Source organism: Tasmannia lanceolata, unplaced genomic scaffold, assembly GCF_043159265.1.
Source record: "Tasmannia lanceolata isolate RefF3 unplaced genomic scaffold, GAP_Taslan_0.1 ptg000037l, whole genome shotgun sequence".
NCBI lineage: Eukaryota > Viridiplantae > Streptophyta > Magnoliopsida > Canellales > Winteraceae > Tasmannia > Tasmannia lanceolata.
The window spans coordinates 5,841,046-5,861,110 of NW_027518714.1; the positions used below are offsets into that span (position 1 = coordinate 5,841,046).

Sequence of the window (20,065 nt, forward strand, 5' to 3'; positions counted from 1 at the left end):
ACTATAGTATGGGAATAAAAACAGCACAAAATAAAAGAAAAAAAAACCGGTTCACCAAATTGTGATCCATAAAATTCCGTCCATAACACCCCTGTACGGGTTGGGTGAAACCCGGCCCGGCCCACCTGTTTGCCAGGTCAGTGCTCACAAACAGTTGCATTTATGTGCAATCAAGACCATTAATAGGGCAGTGATAGATACATTCACCCCTTCAAAGAATAATACACCCCCTTTTTAAGAGAATACTAAATGCTTCTGGAGTTAACGCTATTTCTGGTTTTTAAAACTTAACTATTAACTATTTCTGTTAAAAAGAGGGGGTGTATTCCTCTTCCGAGGGGGTGAATTTAATCAATTTATCACTGCCCTTAATCTAATAGAAGTCTAGAACATCAGGAGAGGCAAACTTACGTAGTTTGGTCCCATGACAAAAGGACATCCCATCCGTAGGACAAAGAAGCAAGAAAATCAACGGCTTAGAAGCTTGATGGATCAACCGCCGGTAATTCTGGTCGCAGAATAATGTGAGTTTTTAAGTTCTTCCAAACCTTGAGATTTCCATCCCTAGTTTTTTCTCCAAAATGGGCGCTTTGGGAAATGGAGGATTTTGGTGGAAATTCCTTTCAAATGGAAGGCACAGGTCCCGTCTTTCAAGATCCAAATCCTCAGCTTCAGCAAATGGAGGAGATTCCTCCATTAAAAGTGAAGGAAGAAGCTTCAAATTCCCTTTCCAACAAGCTGCAACGGCAGCTTCTCTCGCTGTTGTAGGCGATACCATCGCCCAAGCTAGGGACCGATGGAAGCTTATGGATCGATCCAAATCCACAAACAACGTGAGTTCTTTTCCCCTTGAATTAGTTATAGTTTAGTTAAGTTCGAGTTGAGATATATGTGGTAGAAAACCCTAATTTTATAGAGTTAAGATTTCTTCGAGATTCAGATGGATCTTGCTGAATCCTTTAAATCCAATGTATGTGAAGTTAATGAGTGATTGCTTTGTTAATGGCATTGGTTTATGCATGAAATCCTTAAACTAGATAAAATTGGAAATTGTTTGATACGTTCAGATGTTTATTCTGCTCTTAAACTGTATTTCGGTTTTCTGATCCCTCTGGAACAAAAATATTTTCTTTTTCTTATCATACATTTATCTTGTTCTACGAACTATTTGTTTTTTTTGGTAGGCAATCTAGGGTTTCGTGGACCCCTTCCAGTATATTAAAATAGAAATAAGCATTACAATATTACATAGCTTCTCCTAGTATTATCCTGCTGTACAATATCAAGTAGAGTGGGAGACATATGTTTTCCCCTTTACAAGCACAGTTGAGCTTAGAAAGAAAGTCATTTGCTTCTCTCCAAGTCTCCATGTGTGTGAGATCTTCCAAGAATTGAAAGATCTAAGGGAATACTCTATCTTGGCTAGTACGAACTATTTGTTGCTATGCTATATTTGTATCAATTCTGCATTGCGCTACAAAGAGTTGAGTTTTGGGCCCTTTGGCCTATTATTTTGCCTCTAGGATATCATGTCAACCCTTTTATCAAATTATGATTGGCTTCGAGGTCTCCGGATGGCTTCCTATGGGTTTCTTCTATATGGACCTGGCTCTTACGTATGGTACCAGTTCCTCGATCGTTCTTTGCCTAAACCGACATTTGAAAACCTGGCACTGAAGGTATGCTTGCCTTGAACTATATGTATCTTTGAACTTTTGATAAGCTATTAAGTACTTCCTAGAAATGGAATTCAAATTCTTTGAGTAGGTAGATGAGTTTTTCTTCTCCTTATAGATTAATTTTCTTGCAGGTCTTATTAAACCAGATTGCACTTGGTCCATGTGTGATTGCTGTTGTTTTTGCATGGAATAATTTATGGAAAGGGAAGCTTTCAGAGCTTCCAGCCATGTATCAAAAGGATGCCCTCCCTACACTACTCTATGGTGTTTCTCCCTACATCTAAGTCTTTTTGACATGATTGGGTGTGCATTTTATGTAATTTATAATTTTCATTTTCTTCTGGTTCTTTTGCAGGGTTTAGGTTTTGGATTCCCGTCAGCATACTAAATTTTTGGTATGCCTTTTCCTTCTTTTAGTTTTTTGAAGTTATCATTTTGGGCATTATTAATGAAAATTAAGATACTAGCCATTATATTAACCATTATCCTTGAAATAACCAATAGGTTCAGATCATTGTATTGCTTTCTTTACTCTTTAATCATTATTTCTCTTATTGTTTTGCCTGATAGTAATAATGGAAAATTAAGATTCTACCTTTATACTTGTGTTTTTCTTTTAATGTATTTCATGTGTGTGTGTGTGTGTGTTACATTTGTGTGGTTAGATGGGTCAAAACTAGAAAGTTCTTTGTGAAGCCCTTGTTGCATATATGGAGTAGGTTTCCTGAACATCTTCTTGTTAACTTGATGAAGCACTTGTTGTGTACTTGATGGAGTGCTTGTTGTGTATGTGAAGCAACCTAAGACTTAAGCTTTGACCATCACAATAATTGACTCGCCCTAGTCCACTCCTTTTTAGCTTCTATTAGTTCTCCTCAGAGTCCTTAGTCCTATGTTTTAAACATTGCTTCTATATTATTCTAGTGGAACTTTTCTTTTCACGAAGTAATGGTGTGCATATCTCTGCAGTTGTGAATCATGGGGTGATACTCAGCTTTGACATTTGCAATGAGCTACGATCTCCTTCTTTTTCCTTTTTTCATCGGAGAGTCTGATGAGTTTCTACCATAGTATCAAAAGTCCCCCGAGTGACGCAGGGAGCGTGAGAGCTTCAACACCAAGATAAAGATTGAGCAGCACTAAAATAATCTCGTGGGGGTTTGAAAACCCATGCCACAGTTTAGAGAAAAGCTCCAACATAACAGATGACAGGAGCGAAGCTCCTTCACCCACGTGAACGAGCCAATGCTCTTCACAACAGATATCCCAAAAATAAACTTTATTCAAAACTATCTTTCTTTACTCATGCCAGTACATTATATAAAAAGCCAAAACCTAAGAATAGCAACCCTAAATTCTTGCCTAACTATTATTCTCAATCTTCTAACTAAAGCAACGTAAATAAAAAGAAGAAACATGATTAAAACTTTCCTAAAATAGTAATCCCGCAATATAACTATACCATATCCTAAAACTGCCTTAGCCAAATCAACTCCAAATAGCGTAATCTTGAGCTCTTTAGATAGGTAATAAAAAAACCTTCCTAAAAACACCAAAATCATGCTAAAAGAACAAGATTTGACGTCCCAAAAAAATACCACAAATAAAATGACGAAAATAAAAAATAAAAAATAAAAGATTTGATCCACGCCACACGTTCTGCATCACTGAGTCATTGTCAACTCGGCCGAGTCGATTCCCTTTTACCTTGTCCACGTTCTTGTCTGAGCCCACATTTTGCATTACAAAGTCAATCAAAATTCCTTTGACTCTCCTGAGTTCATACCATGTCAACTGAGTACGCTGCTGTGTTGTTCTGAGTTGAATAGGATTTACTTTAGCCGCATTTTGGCCTCCATATGCATGTTAAAACACTGGTTTGTTCAAGCCATCAAACTACTAATATCCGACCATGAGATTATAAGATATCAAACTGCTAGCAAGCTGTTTGAAATTTATACATAATTCATCTGGAGGAAGTATTACATTATGCATTCCTATCATATGGTTTGCAAGGGCAACAAATCATAACTACATTTGATCTGAGAAAGCAAGACCAACTCTGCCTAGATAACCACTGAGGTATAGGGGCCATGTGTCCTTTTTCAACCTTCAGAGGATGGTAGCATTCTCTGAATTTTTGACCTGCAACAGGTAATTGCAGTTTCTCTGTCGTAGTCCAGATCTCTTCAATATTATAAGAATACATAAACATGATTGTACGTTTTAGTCTTCGGCTTGGTTGAGTTATTGTAGTCCACATTTTTGTTTTTATGTTTCACTTTTTTATGTGTAAAAAATAATAAGAAGGTCTCTCTTCCCGGTCCGATCAATGCACCAAAATTAAATGTTCGAGTCCACCTTATCCATGCAAATTCAGGCTGCTATCAACCATGCAAAACACCAAGGCTGTAGAACGGGGCCTTGAAGGAGTGTTTTACCGCACCTGAATAAACACCTACCTTTATCATTTGCCATTTTTGTGGTATCAAGTATCAACCTTTTATAAGCATGATCTTTTTCACCTTAAGCCATGTTGAACTATCTTAACCAAGAAAATTTCACATGAAGAAAAAAGACACTAGCAGCGGTACACCACCAACGGGAAATGGCCTACATGCAGCAATCTCATTAATCATGCCATGATTGTTGCTATAAAACTAGGCTTATGTGGGGTTAAACAATTGAAAATATATGCTCAGCACATATTTTGTGTTTGTTCCTTTCAGCTTTCTTTATTAAAATGGATGCAGGGTGTTGATTTCCTTTTAGCACTTCATATGTGATCAAGCTCGCTATATGTTCTTGCTTGAAAGACGTGGTTTGATGCTCAATTTCCTTTTAGCACTTCTCTTTAGATTGTATACGTGATGAAGCCCACTATATGTTCTTGCTTGCAAAACATGGTTTGATGCCTTTTATGATATATTTATAGGGTGGTTCCTCTTCAAGCCCGTGTAGCATTCATGTCCACCTGTGCCATATTTTGGAACTTCTACTTGTCTTCAACCATGAGCAAGGAATCCAATTGAGCTCTTCTAGGCATAGCTAGATAATCTAGCTTGCCAACAAGGCAAAAGGTATTGTTCTCAAGTATCAACTTTTGCTTTTTCTGTTCTGTTCAGATTGTGTGGTTCTTTAATTTCTCGAAAGATACTAATAAGTTGGGGTTGACATCAGGAATTCACTCATAGGAAAAATTGGATTAACCAGCGGCAATTATTCTCGAATTTTCCAATCATATAGGTATTTCTTCCAAAGTATTATCTTTTCTTCATTCTTGTGCGATACTATAGAAAATGAGATTTTCCTAAGCTTGACATGCGTCCTTTTATTGAAATCATGATGTGTAATTCTGTTGGATGCACAATGAATGCCGATTATATGGTGTTTGCTTCGTCATTTTTCGGCTGTAAAACAATTTTTCAAAGGAAAAGTATTTACATAAGTTATCAAACTGCTAGTGAGCTGTTTGGAGATGATTGAATCAGATAAAGGTGAGTTTCCATTTGGAAGTAGCATTACACTATGCATTCCTATCATCCAATTGTGCCCATGAGCAACAAATCATGACTATATTTGATCTGAGAAAGCAAATGCAATTCTGCCAATTAACCACTACAGTTAGGGCTTATGGTTCCTTTTTCAGCCTTCACAGTGTGGTAGCATTGCATGAATTTTAAACCTGGAACAGGTAATTGAAGTTTCTCTGTCATGGTCCAGATCTCCCCCTTGGCTAAGATGGGTGAGGAAGAAACTTTGATGTACTCCCTATATTGAAATAAATATACGCAATGGATAGGATGGGTTTTTTCCCAATGTAAAATCGGAGTGAGCTATTGTAAGATATTCGTGTAAACAAATTTCCGTTCATGTTATTCTAGAATATATTGTATAAATATGATCATAGCATAGTGATGCATATCTATGATATTTTAGAAAATATCGTGATGTTTTCTGATTTTTTGATAAAAATACAAAATCCCAAAATTTCCCCAAGATTCTGAAAAATCATCGACGTATCTTCATATTTTATTTTTTACTACGAAAATATCACATAGTATCTCAATAAATTCACAATATTACGTAATTGTTAAATGTTATATTATTGTATATTTTAAATATTTATTTTTTTCCATTTTTTCTTGATTATAACAAAAAAAAGAAAAATATTTCGAGCTACACCCTTCCAGAGAAATTCCCCATACAAATATTTGTCTATTCAAAACTACTGCCATGGAATCCATGCCTTTTAGAAAATTGGGTGTACATTGTGTGTTTTGTGAAAGAGTAAGCACACGGGCTTCACAATGCTTGAATATTACAAGTATACGGTAACCTGATCGTACCTATAGTTTTCAACTTGGTAGAGTTACAGAGTGGGAGTGGGCTGCCGAGAACTGCAGAAAACATAGGGAAATGATATAATTGGCCCCCTTTTTTAGTTGGGACAGCCCCCTATAGTGTAAAAGAGTAGTCATAAATACTCTAGAGGGTGCTGTCCTAAGTACAAAAAAAGGGGGGGGGTGAATAAACTACTTCCCAGAACATATAGGACAGGTTAGAAAGGCTTAATTTAGAGTGTTCAGGGCTTTTGGCATAGTGGTTAAGTACCCAACACTGACAAAACTGAGCTATTTCTGTTTTTTTTTTTAATTTTCTCTCTTTGATTTGTCACTGACTATTGAGATTATTTTAGATTCTAATACCCCGTTCTTAATTTGGCCACTTGTTTGAATGGAGTAAAATACTAGGGAGATCGTGAATCAATGAATCAGTAATCTGTATTTTTTATTTTTATTTCACTGAATTCTAACGTTTCATCATCTTCAGAGGTTTGTTATTTCCATAAGAAGTGCTTGCGGAAACCATATGGGGGTGTAAAATTTACATTGAGGCTCTGTAAACCCGAGCAGCACAATGTTAGCAACTTAACCAATAAGCAGGAACGCATTAGGCTATGTGACCAGGACCAAGGGACTTGTCTATTGATGATCCACCAGATCAATGGTCTTGATTAAACACACAAATCCCTTTTGAGACCCAGTGTTGATCATCAGGATTCAATCCCAAAGGCAATAATCCATGTATCAAGTTCAATAGTTAATTTTATAAAAATATAGGAATTTCCTCTGCAAAATAGAAGCATTTTAGTCATTTTCCGGAAAGAAAATTTTGTCTTGTTCAATCTGAACCATTCATCTGGCTGACCCCAATATATTGCACATAGCCTGTAAAAGATACACCACTTGAATGATCTTTAAGCATCCAATCCCAGTATTTTACCTGTTAGATGTTTACAATTGTTTATTCTTTTAAAATTCCCACTTGCAGGCTGATGACCAGATAGTTAAGATCATCTAGTCCCTATTTATTCTGGACTATGGCCAATCCAAAGTGGGGCCCATCAGATGAATGGTTTTGATCATTCGACATATATGCTTCTTGTATGGTTTAGTAGGACCCCTAGCCATGTACAACATATGTTGATGGGAGATTCATTGCCATGGCCAACCAAGAGCATCTCTCAATTGGAGTAGGAATACTCCTTTGTGATGGAAAACAATATAGAAAAGTAAGAGATTCTTCTCCATCCCCAAAGGAATAGAATGTTACTATAAAATCACAATTACCATTGTAGTATTCTCACAATTCAGAGCCGGAGTATAGGCGAAAACATGAGCAGCGGCACCAACAATCTCGCCTGGACTGCCAGAAACTGGCGCCGGAGGAATGAATATGGTGCCCCTGCTCCTAATAACAATGACCGGAACCGGCCCACCTCCGTTCCCCGGCCATTTCAGCACCTACCGGTATGAATCACCTCTTCCACACGTGCGCTTGTTAGCTCATAGGATCAAAAGCAAAATATGCATATGGACACTATTATTTTTTATTTATTATTATTATTATTAATATTTTGGTTGGGGGGGGGGTGGTGGTTGGTAAGCTGGGACTGAACCTGCAACCTCAAGGTTGAGAAACAAAGCCTCAACCATTGAGCTACACGTCCAATCCCGCATATGGACACATGATCAAGAAATAAAGGATTCTTCAGGCGCAATAGTATGTTTTAATTTGATCTAATTTGTAAATGGGACATTAACACATCTTTGGAATCCATTAACTATATGATTTGTAATTTTTCTCTGAATAATTGAAAATTTCTTTCGTGAAAAATTCTTGAATTTTTATGCCCAGTTTTGAACTTTAAAAAATCCTGAAATATTAAAAAATATTCAAACATTTTAATTGAATGCAAATATTCAAATTAAACCTGTTTTTTGGTTTAATTCCAAAATTTGACTCACAATTCAGCAATTTCATATACATCATTTATAAAACTTGCGAGGAATTCAAAATTAATGAAAAAGACATCAAAGTGAAAACCGAACTCACTCCTTAATCTAGAGATTATATGTGTACTTAACCATCCTTTCATGCTTTATTGTTGCTTATTAAAAAATAAGTATATGTAGTAGGCATATGTGTTCTAAATAAATAAATAAACACACGTTTTCCCCCCCAAAAGGTCACCCATTTGCTTCACCAAATTATTTCTGAATCCAAACTTTGTAACTATGGTGTTAATACAAGATCATGTGTGGATGATTTGCACTGCATTGTAGGCTTGTAGGACATACAATTTCTCGGGGGACTTACATTTGATTATGGCTTGCCATAGGACGATGGAGCGTCGTATGGGCTGTTTGAAGAAAGAGTGAGAACGGGTCCTTATGGCTTAAACCGGTACATAGTATTTGTTTATCTATTTATAATAAAACAATGTTAAAGAGAAATATGGCTGTGAGGCTCTAGGGCCCTACATGTGCCACATGGATGGATCGTGTCCATTAATTTGATTGCGAGCACAATCCTTGGTTCATTGCCGTGGACCCCGCCTTGAACAGATGATCCTAACTCCTTGATCCATCAAGTCTTTTGTAAGTTCCTCCCAGGAAATTAAGCTAAACCATTGTTTTAAGCAGGCTTTAGTGTAACAAAAGTAGATGTCCGTGTAGGGATTTGTTTGGTTCTACTCTAGGTTAGGCAACCTTTTCCGTGGGAGCACTCGTTAACTGCAAAAATTTCCTTGTTTCTTAATTTTTACATGCACGGGTCTAATAACATGTTATAGTTTTCATCTCTTACCTTCACTGAGCATTTCAGCTTCCCTTTGCAACCTCACTCTCCGACGCGAATTATAGCACTAGAAGAAGGAACGGTAAACCCTCATCTTCAACAGTTCATCAGAGACTCCCCGCCGGGGATCTGGGGCCAACGACATATGGGTTTGGTTCCAAGGGAAGAAGAGGCTGGCTTAACCCAAGCAGAGTTCAAGAAGGCCATGAGTAAGCTAAGGATGCAAATTTACAACCCTACTTATCCTAGGAAGAGAGCTTGGAAAAGAGGTCTATTCTCCAATTACAAGGCCAATAACAACACCCATAAGAAGGAAGAAGCAGATGAAGAAGAGGATGAGGATGAGGATGAAGGCAAGGAGTGCACAATTTGCTTAGACGAATTTGAACCAAATGAACATGTCCTCATCACTCCGTGCAACCATATGTTTCACAAAGACTGCATTGTGCCATGGGTGAAGGCTCATGGCCAGTGCCCTGTCTGTAGACATGTGCTATGTGAAAGGAGGCGAAGAGAGAATGCCCTGCCCCTCAACAACAATAACAATGTCGCTGCAAATGGGGCCATGGGGGAGCTCCTCTTGCTTATCAGTGCCATGGAGGAGGCCTATGATTATGTCAACTTCTATCGCTAATCAATTTATCTCTTTATCTAACCTAGGAGTGACAATTATTACTATGAAAAAGGAAACAGCACGCACTATGTGCAAATATGATTCATGACTTGGTACTATTGTTATTTTATGAGGTAAAAATAAAAATCATTATAGTTGAGAGTTTAAATTTACGAGTTGCATGGAAATTTTTACATAACTCAGATGTTGTATTGTGGGGCCGTCAGCCCTTGATCGGGGATCTGTGATGGTGACAATCATCACATGACAATCCCTAGATATGTATTGCACATGCCCACTTGTATTGATAATCATCATTTATGTATATTTCTAAATGGGTGTCTTCATCAATTCCATGGCATGTGCATTGGAGACTTTGGGAGATGATGACTCTGTCACATCAGTTGATGATTCAGGTTGGTGTGGGTGACTCATTAGGTGATCGACAATATCCTACCTACTATGGGAGGGTAGCTGTTAGGTGGGTGTGTAATTGGTGGGGACAAAACTATGTTGGAGGTGAAAAGTCTCTCCAAGGAGTACCTTAGATCCCATAATGAATGGGCCAAAAAGATAAGTCATTTGAAGATGAAAAGTCTTCAGATGGTTGGAGATGAAAAGTCTCTCCTGGAAATTATTGTGTACAAGTAACAAGCCACCGAGCGAGTGTGTATATCCCTTAAATCAAGAAAATTCCGTTTGTCTTGACCCCCGAGAGAGCAGAGTTTCCAATACCATAACTAGCTGTCACCTGATTTCCTTCTTGTGATCGATTTTGGATTTCAAAAATCTACTCCCATTGTAACTATGATTATTTGTAGTATATTATAGAAGAAAAACAAAATATTGCATGGTTTTCATGTTTTCAGACGTCTCCTCCTCCTCTTAAGCTAAAATCCAATGTCTATTATTTTATTAGGAGCTCACTTTCTCTGACCAATTCCTGTTTTGTCCCCAAGTTTGAACAGGGTTCTTGGTTCATTACTCTAATCTATGCGTCGATCAAATCCAAGGGTGATAGGTTTCATGGATTCCCTAAGATTTTTTTATAAGGAAGCCATACAATTAGAGAGTAATAGCCACACCTACTTGTTTTGGTAGACAGACCCCCTTTTTATTTCAAACTTCTTTATTTATTACAATTGTCCTTGTCTGCTCCCTAAAATTGTCACCTAATAAATGGGTAGTTTTGAAGAGGGAAAACTAAGCAAATATAGAGAAAAGTATGGAATGGAGGTATATGTTTCAAGGAATTACGGATTACGCGTACCTTTAAAAACAAGAATGAAAAACGGGCTATTCTTTAAAATTGGTGGTAAAAAGACCCTGAGACCCTTTTGACATCGACAGAGGCCTCCTTTTTCATTACTGCGTATTAAATTGGCGCGCTTCATGAGGCTTCTTTGAGTTCGTTTGAATGCGTATTTGAACTGACAGAACCTTGGGTGTGCTTCTATCTTGGCCGTCGAAAATACTAGAGACGGATGGATGCTTGACACGTGTTGGAAAACTTTTTGGAACGCTGACGTTATTGAATACTTTTTGGAAGGCTGACATTATCTTTTCTCACTTCTCTTTTGCTTAGAACAGTAACGTTATTGAATACATCTCTTTTGGCTTACACATGCAAACGAACAAAAAGAAGCCTCGTGAAACGCTCCAATTTAATAGGCAGTAATGAAAAAGGAAGACTCTGTCGATGTCAGCAGGGTATCAGGGTCTTTTTACCACCCGATTTTGAAGAATCGCTCGTGTTTCATTCTTGTTTGACAAGGTGCCCCCATTCCATACTTTTCTCAATATATATAACAACATGATTGATGAGTATGTGAGAGACTTTTCTCAATGTATAACAACATGATTGATGAGAGAGAGAGAGAGAGAGAGAGAGAGAGAGGTTTTTTTTTTTTTTTTTGAATGGTTTGATTATTATTTTTTAAAGTGTGAAAGAAGACAAGGAGCCACGATCGAGAATCGAGATGGTTAGAAGAAGAAAAGAACAGAATACAGCAACACGAAGACCAAAAAATGTTATATGAGAAACATGGTTCAACCCTCAATTAACCTTGAATCGCTCTCTAAATTAACACTAAAAAATGCTGTAATAATCATAAAAATACTAAGTAACATTTAAAAAATGTATGATCGTTTTCCTTAATATTTAAGTAAACGCCTAACAACCTTAACTAAATGTAAGAAAAAAAAAAAAAAAACTTTAACTAAAGAAGATTTGTTCTATAAGCTTGTACAGTTGTATCCTGAGTTCTTAGTATAAATCAACAAGATTTGTTCCACAAGCTTGTACATTTGTATCCTGAGTTCCAAGTATAAATCTAGGATCAGTGAATTCAAATCTCATTTAAACCCTAGATCTAGAATGCAACGATCACAAAAACAAATCTAATCAAATTGATTTTCTAGATATATTGGGAATTATACCAACCTAACAATGTAAAATACTAAAATACAAAGAAGATATAAAACTTAGGTATAAGAAGCATCGATTACCCTTATACCCTTTATTGATAGCTTGATCAATGGGTAAATCCAATAATTTCAAACTTAATCTCACGCATCAATCTAGATTAAGGATCTAAGATCAATGGTTTCCCACATAAGATCTTGCGCATAGGCACCTAATTAAGTCTGGTGGATAGATTATGACCCTTCAATCAAAACACGATTTTGATGGTTTGTTAGAAAGTAACACGGGTGGAGAATTGCCAAAAAAAAAAAAAAAAATCAAAGACACATGAGGAATCTTCTCTTTGAAGCATAGGTGTTGCAACCACTAACTAAGTATCGATATAAAGTTTTTCCTGTACCAACTTTAGATCTAGTAAGATTATCAGCTTCGCCATTGGCCAAGCGGCAAATACCCCTGAACTTAATTTTGCCAATAATTTCCTCAATCACTCAATCAAGTCTGCATACCTCCAAGGATGAATGGACCTATTTCTGACCGATCAAATCATATTAAGGGAATCACCCTCGATCGAATCTGATTCTGATCGATTAAAAGAATACCAATTAGAAGTGCAAAAAATCTCACCTCATTGGAATCATTCTTGCCAATGGACCTAAAAAGCCCAACAAACCATACACTCATTAGTCTTGAGAAGATCTTCAATACCTTTCAGATCCAGATTATCAAAGCTAAATCCGTTCAAGTTCAGCTTCAATGCTCGAGAAGGATTGCTTCCGAATGCTGTGAAATGTGAATATCTTTAGAGACACTTTGAGGACTCTACTGTTGCTTTCCTTCTGGACAAAGCAAAGTTTGCTGTATGGAAGAAGTTCGGAACATTTTTACATTTAAAAAAAAAAAAAAGAGAAGAAGAAGCTTCGAAAAAGTCTACCAGTAGGTAGCCATGAAGCAAAGGCCCAAGACTCGAGTAATTCACACTGCAACCAAGAAGAACCCAACTCACTCCGAAGAGATAGAAAGATTAAAAATAAAAAATCAAATCAAATTTGACTAATGAAATTCCAATAGAATAGCAAGTGATCAAGGGACTCAGTCCCTCCTAAACGCAAAGCACAGTGATTCACAATAAACATCCTCAATAATGAAATGATACATACGCACGAGGAATTGACTGAATTTTAGCAGTTATTGAAAGTTTGAAACATGGTATTCCAATATCAGTAGCCTCTATATTAACGACAACAAAAATGTGATTTATTCAATCAAAGACATTGCATGGACAGGCACGGCTTATAAACAGAGAGATGTTCATAATTTTTGAAAGAATAGGCTTAAGGCACTTGGTGAGCACTTCCGACATATTTAAATGGATCAACAATACCTATTTTCTCCACAAGCACGAGTGTTTATATATGTAATAATTCCATAAATTGTGGTCTTTGAGCAGGTAAACAAACCAATCTTCCCTTTCCTTTCAACTCACAACAACAATATATCCCTTTCCTTTCAACTTACAACACCAATATCCCATGTACTGCATTCATTTTCTATACTTCTTTGTCACCCTGTTACAACAATGAAAGAATTTGTGAATCACTACCAAAAGTTTAAAAAAAAAAATTAAAATTACAACATTTTGGAAGATAAGATCCTAAATACTATAGTACTGGCACCGATATGGAAAGCGGCACCGAAACATCACCACTGAAATTCGCAGCCCGGTGTGTTGAACTGCCAGAATATGCATATTCAACACCCCATCCCTCCATATGGAGGGTCGCCGCCTCACACCGATGGCACACTCTCGCTAAAGAAGCCGCCTTACGTCTTGCCCGTTTGGTGCCCGTAAACAGTAGTGTCTGTAACAACCCAGCCAATAACGGAGCCCTCGCCACTCTCTCCGTCATGATGGACCCACCACTCCGACACAGCTCCAGCAATGCCGCAACTGCATTCTCCTTCCCTTTTGGTGTTCCTCGCCTCATCATCCCAACCAAACCACCCACAACATCCTCCTTCCCAATTGTCTCCACACCGACCCCGCGTCTCAATAGCAATGCCAATGCCCCTGCCGCCTCCTCTGCCACGCCTTCCATCCCTAAAGCACTCGCCAATGCCGAATCTGCCCCAGCTTCCGCCATCTTGTTACAATTCTCTGCGTGGGTTGACAGATTGAATAGTGCGGTCACTGCATCCTTCTTCCCCCTTGGGCTCCCTTCCCTCAATAACCCTGCTAGCGCCCTCACTGCACCCTCCTCGTCTGTAATTCTCTTCTTGTATTCGTGAACTGCGGAGAGGCTGAACAATGTTGCTGCCGCATTTTCCCTTGCCTCCTCTGTTGTTCCATGCCTCAACACTTGGACGATTGCTTCCAAACACCCTTCTTCATTCATAATTCGAGTCTTGTTCTTGTCAAGAATGGATAGATTGAGAAGTGCAGTCACAGAATTCTCTTGTGCGATTGAGTTTGATGATGAGAGTAGCTGTTTTAGAAGGGGGATTGCGCCCGCTTCTGCAATGCAGGAGCGGTTCTCCTTGCCGGTTTTTGCGAGTAATCGGAGCTCACGGGCAGCAACTGCTTTCGTTTTTGATGACCCATTTGCCAATTGGCCGATCAGGAGCAATGCAGTGGCTCTGTTTGCTTCGATCGTAGCCTTGGTGGCTGCAGGGGAAACAGTCTCTGTGGAGGGATCAGCACTTTCAGGAAGATCAAAGGTGATTCCATGTGCAGAACACCATTGCGAGATCAGGTTTCGGAGAGCTCGATTGGGAATCATACGAGCGTGGTTGAGCATCTGTCCTGTTTTCGGGCAGCTACAATGTCCTTCTTCAATCCATTGTGCAATCGAAGCTCGATCATAGGTCTGCCCTGTTGAAATTATCACAGGATCTCTCATCAAATCCAGAGAGATTGGACAGCAGAAGTCCTTCGGGATGGTGACATAGGTTTCCCCAATTTCTTGACAAAGTAGACTCTTTTTCGATTTCTTGCAATTCACAGAATTTATTTCTTCTTCTCCTCCCTCTTCTTCAAATCCAAATAGCAAGAATCTACAATACCTAAAAAGGGCAACAATGCCATTTAGTACTGAAATGGTGGGTTCAATATCTTCCTCATGGTTATAGATCTGTTCTTCAAGGTAATCAATCTCGGCTCGGCAAGCTTTCGCATCCTTAACCCCCAATTGTTCAACAAAAACTGATCGCAATTCCATGGGATTCGGAACCCGTCCATTCTCGAATTCTTTGAGAAAGTAGAACAGCTGGAGCCGAAGCTTCTCGTCTTGGCGATCAATGAAGAGCTTGGTTCTTCTCGATTGCCTCTGCAAAAGCTCCATCAGCTCTCGCATATCAGCCGTTAGATCAAGCTCTTTCAAAGGAAAAACATCAAGAAGCGTCGAGATCTCCTGGTTCAGATCATGAAAATAGCCAGAAACAGGAGTGTTTTGAAGGAGCAGCCATAATCGGCTGGACTGGGAGCAGTAATCTAGAAGAATTCTCGATCTATAGATAAGGATATAGAGCTCTTTAAAGCAGAGAGTTGCAGAGGAAGGTAGAGGGAATTCAGATTCCTTCAAAGATTCAAATAGCGCAACGAAAATCTTGATTTTTCGGATCAGAGAACGAAAATTCCTGCGCTGGAAAGGAATCGATAGATCTGAGGAAGATGAGATCAGATCGCCAGAGAGGATTGCGATTGTTTGAATGAGACCGAGATCAGTGAGATCCATCGGAGCAAAAAAGGCTCCGATTGAAGGAGATCTTCTCCTTCTCAAAGAGGAGAAAATAACAGATGTAGACATAGAAATCGGATTCTAGGGTTTTCTTCGTCACAAAAATCGCTTTTGTTGTTTGTGCTGGAGCTAGTATTGGATTAAAGTTAGGGTTTCTAACTCTTGTAAACCGTTTTCCAAATGGATAAAGTTTGTTATGAGAACAAAATCACCTGGAATCTCTGAAATCTGTTCTCCTTCTTTAAAAAGGAAATTTTTAGGGTTTCTGAAACCCTAGCTCAGAGTTATTGAGATCTTGATTCAGGTAAACAGAGAAAAATCGGATCTTGAAAACTTAGACTGAATCGCACTCTTGAAATCTACAGATAATTATACGAGCGATTTCACGTCAGAAGAAACTTCTGGAAAAATTAAAGTAAAAGACCTACCTTTAAAAAAAAAAATATCGCCTTTCACTGTCTGACACATACAGCAAGATTTCTACAAAGCCATTAACGCGTTTCAGAACCTTTAGATTTTCTTCTCCAATGGAAATTTCATGGTAACCCTTCTTGACAATGACGCCTCCATTTTGACGGTCTGCATTTCCCATTTTCCTTCTTTCTACGGGCAAATTGATTGTAACACATACCCGAAAATGGACGGATCATCCTTTGTAATTACCAAATCTATCCTCAGTCTTTATTGACTCTCACCTTCCGACATAAAAAATCAGCTTTTCCTAGTAAAACAAGAGGAAATTAAATATTCGCAACTTTTCTTACATGGGACAGCCCCCTGTAGTGTAAATGAGTAGTCATAAATAGACTACGAGGGGGTGTTCCAAGTAAACAAGAGGGCGAATATTTAGATTAAGGGTAATTTGGTCATTTAGGGGGTTGTTGCCTTTGGAAGCACTCTGCAGGCACAGGATGTCCGTCTAGTATGTTCAAGCGATCAGGTTTTGTCCACGTCTACGAAAGTCAACGTCTGACGCGCCTAACACGTCAAAGGACATAATAATAAAGAAGGAACAGTCGGTGGCGTGTGGTGTGTTGTTGCGTCAAAAACACATGATAGATCGAGAGGAGTTTTTATTGGGAGATGATATTTTCACCCCTCTGCAGTACGCATTCGCCCCCTGTTAACGTGATCTGACGTCAAGAAGCGTCAAAGTTGCCCACTGTTCACATAACAAGAGGGTGAATGCGTACTGCAGAGGGGTGAAAATATCATCTCCCATTTTATGAAGGGTACAACTCGGGTAAAATGTGGTCAACCCAACACCCGAGGAACCATTTACTAAACCTGAACGGCTGAACCCGACCCGACCCAATTCCAACCCGATGAGGTTCAATCCGACCCAAGCCGACCCCAAACTCCACCCGAAAGACATCCAACCCAACCCCGACTTTTTTTTTTCCAGGTTGAACGCTGCCTGAGTTGCACCCCTAGTTTTTATATGTTGTAACCCCATATAGTACAGTATTTTTCGAAAAATATTTGGCCACACCATAGGATGATCCAAACCATCCATTTGACTTGCCACAACCGTAAATAGTTTGTGCCTAAATATCATTTCTATAGGATGATCCCAGCCCTCTAATTTTATTTAGGCACAAACTATTCACACCATTAAATGGATGGTTCGGATCATCCTATCGTGTCGTTTGAAAAATACTAGGCTATATGGGACTTAAATTAAAGGGTCAGAGGGTTAGGATCATCCCATGGAGATAATTTACGAGGTACAACCTATTTATGTTGCGGTCGAATAAATGAACCGTTTGGATCATCCTATGAAGTGGGCCCCACATTTTAAACTTCATAGTTCACACACCACATACAATCTCGAAGTTTCAGTTGTGGAGTTTTAATATAGCATGTGCATGCACATATAAAAAGGAGAGTAGGGCCACCATGTTCGAAGATCAAAACCATTCATTTGGAATTGGATGGTTGCCCCCCTAAAATCATCCCCAAAGGTTGAGGGTTAGGATTTAGGATGGTTTTGTTTTTCTGGGTTGATTTTAGGTCAAATTATATGGAGCACGTGGGTGGCTGCGCGTAATGGGGCACGACATAGTTGCCAGCCTCTTATGTAAAGTCATAAAATCTCAGCCTGTTGTTGGATCAAATATGGTCTGCGCTTGGCTCCCTGACCACGCAAGAAAAATCAAACAATAGAAGCACGAGACAATTTGGAAAAGTCTTCCCTTTCCCAAAAAAATAAATAATAAATAAAAATCTTTCAATCCCAACGTAAGGGGAAGAAAATAGATTAGAAAACTAGTGGCTTGAATCCATTGTCTTCGACTAATGAGCTAGTTGGAGATGTCAAAATTTCTTGTTTCTGCATATAATGTTTATGGAAAGGTATAGCCCTCACAATTAGGGACTTCCACGCAGGTCGGTTTGCTCATTTTGCTTTGATCTCATCGATGCTCTTCTAAGAAAAGAAAAGAGTAATGCTGATGCCCTGTTCATTTAAGATTACGACCGAGGTTTTAAATTTCGGTTTCGGTACCTATTTTCGGACCCCACCGAAATCTGAAATTTTGGTCCGAAATTTGGTATTAAGCTTCGAAATTTTGCAACATTTTTTTTTTAAAATGCTATTTTCTCGAAATTTCTGAAATTACTGAAATTTGAAATTCCGAAATTTCAATTTCGGGAAATTTCGGTTTCGGTCCCCACCGAAATCCGAAAATTCGGATTTCAGTCGAAATTTAAAACCATGATTATGAGTTTACAACAACCGATTACGAGTGCCAAACAGATTATTGGAGACTTGGAGTTAAAAATATGTCTAGCCCTGTTTGTTTAAGATTATGACAACCGATTGTGAGTGCCAAATCTATTATTTGACTAAAAATTACATTTAAATTTGAGTCCAACAATTGGTTTAGTATTCACAATCGGTTGTCATAATCTAAGTCCAGCAAGTGGTTTGGCACTCACAATCGGTTGTCATAATCTTAACAAATGGGCCTAAGAAATATGGTTTAAGACCGATCAGGGAACTGAACAAATCAGTTTTTGCCACAGCATCAACAAGTGCCTCCTTCAATTTAAGCTAAACGAGAAATCATCAAAAAATAATTTTTTTAATACATGTGTACACTCACAAGTCACAATCGCTCTTACGCTAGTTTTCCATTATTAAAAAAAAAAAAGAAGCTTATCCACAGTCAAATTGACATGGGTGGAACGGCCTAAACACTTGGGTTGACAGGTAAAAGTCTCTTTCGCGTTATCATTTTCCACTAATGAGTATCTGTATTCCATTCACAAGCCCCCCCCCAGTTTTGTTCTCTTTCTCATGCTTCTTTGTATTCTCTCTCTCTCTGTGAAAATGCGTGGTCCACCCACTTCTTTAATTTCAACATGGCTATCGAGAAAACAGAGAAGCAAAGATATTGAGAAAACAGAAAGAGATGAGTGGGTGACTTTCCAATCTGTTGTTGTGAAAAGAGATTTAGATTTCACGAAACAAACGCTCCTAGGGTTGCTGGAATTTTTTCGGTTCTTGGAATTCTTGTGGAATAAAAAATTTCCTGGGAGATTGGTGGGAAAAAAAACTCCCTGGAAGTATCCCGGTAAAATAAAAATCCCATGTCTGGTTGACCGGACTATGTTGCTTGAACTGTTGGGAAGAAAAAAATTCTTTTACAAGTGATTTTTGGTTTCGGGGAGTAATATTTTTTTCCTTCCTGGGGTTTCGTGCAAGGTTATTTTGGTTCCTAGGATTATTTTGGGCCGACCAACCAAACGTCCGTTTCGTGCGGAAATTCCACAAAAGTCCCAGGAATAAAAAACATTCCAGCAACCAAATGTTAAGATTTGCTTTTGAAGTTATTAAATTTTAGCCACCATCTTTGAAAAGTCTCATTCTTACAAAAACATATTGTTGGCGTTTGACTATACTTTAGGCAAAGTCATACATAACATAAAATAACAGCTGGTGTATGTGTTTGTGGCCCCACCTCCAGCTGGCCATGTAGAAAGTCATCTGTATGGCTTGAGATCCTGCCGTATGTAGCTCATGTAGAGAAATTAGTAAACTGCAGTAGATCCTAAACATAATTTTAAAGGTAGAGAAAAATAAAAAGCATTTCAATCTCTTTCTCATGTGCTTGTTTGGGCCCATTCAATCTCTTTCTCATGTACTTGTTTGGGCCCGGAGGCGAAACTACCGTATGTATCACAAGATGGGGTGGTCTAGGGAAGAAAAGGGGCAGAATTTATCACTTCCCTTCTTAAAAGGCAGTAGGATACGCGTTGAAAGAAAGAAAGGGAGGAGAAACAATCCCATTTGGTCCGGTGTGGACCTGTCTCAATCACTCCTGAAAATCAGAGTCCTATAATTGGAAATCAGAGGGAATTAGAACACAAAAAGATAACCTCCCGTTTCACATTTCTCCTGTAATCAGTAATATACCTATATTTCATTACCAATTGCTTTCTCTTTCTCGTGTTCATATTCTCT

At 38.5% G+C, this 20,065-nt stretch overlaps 3 protein-coding genes across 6 annotated transcripts; 2 read left to right on the forward strand and 1 right to left on the reverse strand.

Annotated features, from left to right (window-relative positions):
- The first annotated feature begins 443 nt into the window (after positions 1-443).
- Positions 444-5,578, forward strand: LOC143860946 (Peroxisomal membrane 22 kDa (Mpv17/PMP22) family protein). 4 transcript variants are annotated; one of them, XR_013239840.1, is made up of 7 exons: positions 444-833; positions 1,524-1,679; positions 1,811-1,943; positions 2,035-2,074; positions 4,615-4,759; positions 4,860-4,925; positions 5,329-5,578. XR_013239840.1 is itself a non-coding variant. In XM_077371812.1 (6 exons), exons 1-5 carry the CDS (start codon positions 582-584, stop codon positions 4,709-4,711), a joined length of 678 nt encoding a protein of 225 aa, XP_077227927.1. In that variant the 5' UTR covers positions 445-581; the 3' UTR covers positions 4,712-4,759; positions 4,860-5,136. The 4 variants fall into 4 exon arrangements, 1 of the variants encoding a protein (XP_077227927.1); XR_013239839.1 differs by having other exon boundaries at positions 5,374-5,578; XR_013239838.1 differs by having other exon boundaries at positions 5,403-5,578.
- Positions 5,579-7,308: 1,730 nt separating this feature from the next.
- On the forward strand, positions 7,309-9,780 carry LOC143860945 (uncharacterized). Its single transcript, XM_077371811.1, has 3 exons — positions 7,309-7,492; positions 8,365-8,429; positions 8,850-9,780. Exons 1-3 carry the CDS (start codon positions 7,358-7,360, stop codon positions 9,454-9,456), a joined length of 807 nt encoding a protein of 268 aa, XP_077227926.1. The 5' UTR covers positions 7,309-7,357; the 3' UTR covers positions 9,457-9,780.
- Positions 9,781-13,247: 3,467 nt separating this feature from the next.
- Positions 13,248-16,171, reverse strand: LOC143860847 (U-box domain-containing protein 17-like). Its single transcript, XM_077371686.1, has 2 exons — positions 13,566-16,171; positions 13,248-13,428 (listed from the first exon to the last, which is right to left on the reverse strand). Exons 1-2 carry the CDS (start codon positions 15,664-15,666, stop codon positions 13,424-13,426), a joined length of 2,106 nt encoding a protein of 701 aa, XP_077227801.1. The 5' UTR covers positions 15,667-16,171; the 3' UTR covers positions 13,248-13,423.
- Positions 16,172-20,065: the final 3,894 nt, after the last annotated feature.

What these genes read in the sequence shown, in the direction of transcription:
- LOC143860946 (XM_077371812.1), top strand. Translation starts at nt 582, where the DNA reads ATGGGCGCTTTGGGAAATGGAGGATTTTGGTGGAAATTCCTTTCAAAT. An exon ending in TTGAAAACCTGGCACTGAAG is followed by an intron (nt 1,680 to 1,810) that starts GTATGCTTGCCT and finishes ATTTTCTTGCAG; the next exon opens with GTCTTATTAAACCAGATTGC. An exon ending in CCTCCCTACACTACTCTATG is followed by an intron (nt 1,944 to 2,034) that starts GTGTTTCTCCCT and finishes GTTCTTTTGCAG; the next exon opens with GGTTTAGGTTTTGGATTCCC.
- LOC143860945 (XM_077371811.1), top strand. Translation starts at nt 7,358, where the DNA reads ATGAGCAGCGGCACCAACAATCTCGCCTGGACTGCCAGAAACTGGCGC. An exon ending in GGCCATTTCAGCACCTACCG is followed by an intron (nt 7,493 to 8,364) that starts GTATGAATCACC and finishes GGCTTGCCATAG; the next exon opens with GACGATGGAGCGTCGTATGG. An exon ending in GGTCCTTATGGCTTAAACCG is followed by an intron (nt 8,430 to 8,849) that starts GTACATAGTATT and finishes TGAGCATTTCAG; the next exon opens with CTTCCCTTTGCAACCTCACT.
- LOC143860847 (XM_077371686.1), bottom strand. Translation starts at nt 15,666, where the DNA reads ATGTCTACATCTGTTATTTTCTCCTCTTTGAGAAGGAGAAGATCTCCT.